Source organism: Crocuta crocuta, unplaced genomic scaffold, assembly GCF_008692635.1.
Source record: "Crocuta crocuta isolate KB4526 unplaced genomic scaffold, BGI_CrCroc_1.0 scaffold2720, whole genome shotgun sequence".
Taxonomy (NCBI): Eukaryota; Metazoa; Chordata; class Mammalia; order Carnivora; family Hyaenidae; genus Crocuta; species Crocuta crocuta.
This window is the reverse complement of record NW_027531055.1, coordinates 64707-67436: the sequence shown is the minus strand read 5'-3', so window position 1 is coordinate 67436 and position 2730 is coordinate 64707. Positions and strand designations below refer to the sequence as shown.

Sequence of the window (2730 nt, the reverse complement as noted above, 5' to 3'; positions counted from 1 at the left end):
GGGGGGGGCCGGGCAGGGCTGGGGTCCGAGCAGCAGCTCTGCCCGCCGAGAGAGCCAGGGAGCAGTGAGCACGGCCAGAGTCCAGGTGGGGGTTCCAAACACCATCCGCCCACAGGAACCAGGGCTCCTTGGAAAACTGCTGAATCCAGACGTGGGTCAGGGAGGTAAAAAGCAGGGCTGGAAATTGTAACAGGAAGTGCTCCAAAAACTGCCCAGGACGAGTCAAAAGGACACAGAAGCCCCCAGGGAGGAGTTCCCACCGGCCACATCTGGGGCAGTTTGAGCACAAAAAAGATGGCAGTAGAATTGTACACTTATAAATGGCAAAAACAGTAAATACTATGTACGTTTAAAATATTAATGGGGCACCGGGTGGCTCAGTCGGTTGAGCGTCTGACTTGATTTCGGCTCAAGTCATGAGGTCTCGGCTCCGTGTCGGGCTCTGTGCTGACAGCACAGAGCCTGCTTGGGACTCTCCCTCCCTCTCCCTCTCTCTTCCTCTCTCTCTCCCTCTGCCCCTCTCCTGCTTGTGTGTACTCTGTCTCTCAAAATAAATAAATTTGAAAAAAAGTTTTAAGAGGATAGCAACGAAGATAACGTGATTTTTAAAAAAAACAACGAATCCACAATGGTGTATTTCTAAAAGTAGAAATCTTTAAATAAAAGGCCAGCTAATAAATGCAGAAAGGATGAAATAATTAGAAAGTCAACATTGTGCAGCCACCCCTGGGGGTAAAAAGTTTTGGGAAACAAGCTGTTCACGCGGCCCTCCATCCTCCTGCGGGATCTTCTGTGTCCCTTCCAGGCTCCTAGACCTTGACCGTGGCCAAGCTTGAGAGGTGCAGGCTCTGGATCCTTCCTTGTGGCTGCACGGTCTCCAGGCACCATTGCCACTGAACCCCGCAGTTCCCGGGAGCCTCCACGCTGCCCCCAACCTTTGCACACGCCCCCCCAGACTTTGGTCTCAGCCTAGAGGTCACCTCCTCCTGAAAGCTCTCCCACATCCTGGATGAGGGGGACACAGCCCTGCACACACCACCCACAGACGCCAAGCGGACACTGGGCCCAGGGGTCTAGGAGAAGCCGGCAGGGAGCACAGGCCCGCAGGGTGGGCACCGGCGGCACAGAGAAGCCCATTCAGGCCCTGCCTCCTTCAGGCAGGCAGCCTGGGTTATGATGGTGGGCAGGGGTGATGGACAGCCCCTGCCTCAGTCTCCTCATCTGCAGCAACAGCTATTTAGAAGGATGAGGGGCCCGCCCCCTTCTCCAGGCTAACTGGCCACCTCCCCCTCCCCCGGGCCCAGTGCTCCCGGACACTGCAGATGTGCCTCTGGGGCAGGGGCCATATTGGCCTCACGTGCGCCCATGTTCACCCCAGGGCCCCACTCTTCACATGCAGGCTTGCACTGGCTTTTTTGTTTATTTATTTAAAACAAACATCTGTGCGCTATGTACAGGTCTGGCTCCCGGGTGGGTGGGTGTGCAGGGGGCCAAGCTGGGTGGGAGAGAGCAATGGCAGCTGGAGGGGTTGGGGAGGGGATCTGCCCCTCACCTGGCCAGTGGGGCCAGCTTCTCCATTCCTGCTACCCGGGCCACCCCCTTGAGGCAGCCCCTCCCTGGCCCAAGCCCACCGCTTCCCTCGGGTGGGGGCCTCCCCAAATGAGAGCAGGATGAGAGAACCTCTTCCTAAAGCAAAATAAATAAGGGCCCAGGGGCGGGACCTAACCCAGCCCCCATCCTCCGCCCCAGATCGGCCCATCAGTATTGGGTGTCAGAGAAAGGCCATTCAGGAGATCAGGCCTGGCCAGCAGACAGTCTGGTGGCACCTGGTGGCCCTGGGGGTGGTGGGCAGAGCTGGACAGGGGCAGAGGCCAGGGATCGGCCAGACCCCAAGGCTTTAAGGCAGAGCAGGGTGAGGGTGTGTGCGGCCCAGGGCCAGGCCAACCTTTGGCACAATCAGGGAAGGGCAGCGCAGTGGCCTCAGACAGGGCTGAGGACAGGTGAGGGCTGAAGTGGCCCCCACTCCAGGGCCTCATGGGCGGGCACTGGGGGGCACAGGGTGGGGCCTCGGCCACCTCCTGACTTCTGTCCCCACTGCATGTCCTTGAGCCAGCGCCTGGTGGTCAGCAGAGTGTGTCCGTGTTGAAGGAGAGCTGGGCCTGTAAGCGGNCCGCACCCGCCGGCCTGGGACGGGATCCCCCACCCCTGTCTCCCATGAGTCCCCCCTCAGTGGCCACCAAGTCTGGTGGCTCCTGTGTCCCCACATTCTGCTCCCCACACCCCACCTCTGTTCTGCCCGCCTCTGAAATCCCTCAAGGCCTCCAACATGTCTCGGGGTCCGCATTGAGTCTGTATCCACCTGTGCCCGGGCCTCCCATGTCTACCCAAGTCCTAAGCGTCCGACGGGTCCCTCTGTCCCCTTGAGCTCGGGCCGGCAGGAGGCCTGGGCCACTCCTCCCCACCGCCGTCCTTATGCAGAGCCTAAGGCCTCTGGGCTGCCTGGCGCCCTGACCCTACAGGCTCAGCTCACCCGCTCCTCCTCGAAGCTTATGAGGCCCTCGTCCTCTGTGTCCAGGTCCTCAGGCTCGTCAGCCACTAGCGCCCGCAGCTCGGTGGGGGCAGGCCGGGCCCGGAACAGGCTGAGCAGGCGGCCCAGGGGAGACCGCAGGGCCGAGGGGGGCTCTGTCTCCTGCTGCTCCAGGTTGTCGCTCTGCTTCTTGGCGAAGTTCA

At 60.5% G+C, this 2730-nt stretch overlaps 1 protein-coding gene across 1 annotated transcript in view; it reads right to left on the bottom strand.

Moving 5' to 3' along the window:
- Positions 1–632: 632 nt before the first annotated feature.
- Positions 633–2730, bottom strand: part of ABCA2 (ATP binding cassette subfamily A member 2) — a 25078-nt gene continuing 22980 nt past the window's right edge. The window contains 2 exon segments of the mRNA XM_077771003.1: positions 633–2159; positions 2531–2730. Coding sequence (XP_077627129.1) covers positions 2124–2159; positions 2531–2730 — 236 coding nt within the window. The 3' untranslated portion in view covers positions 633–2123.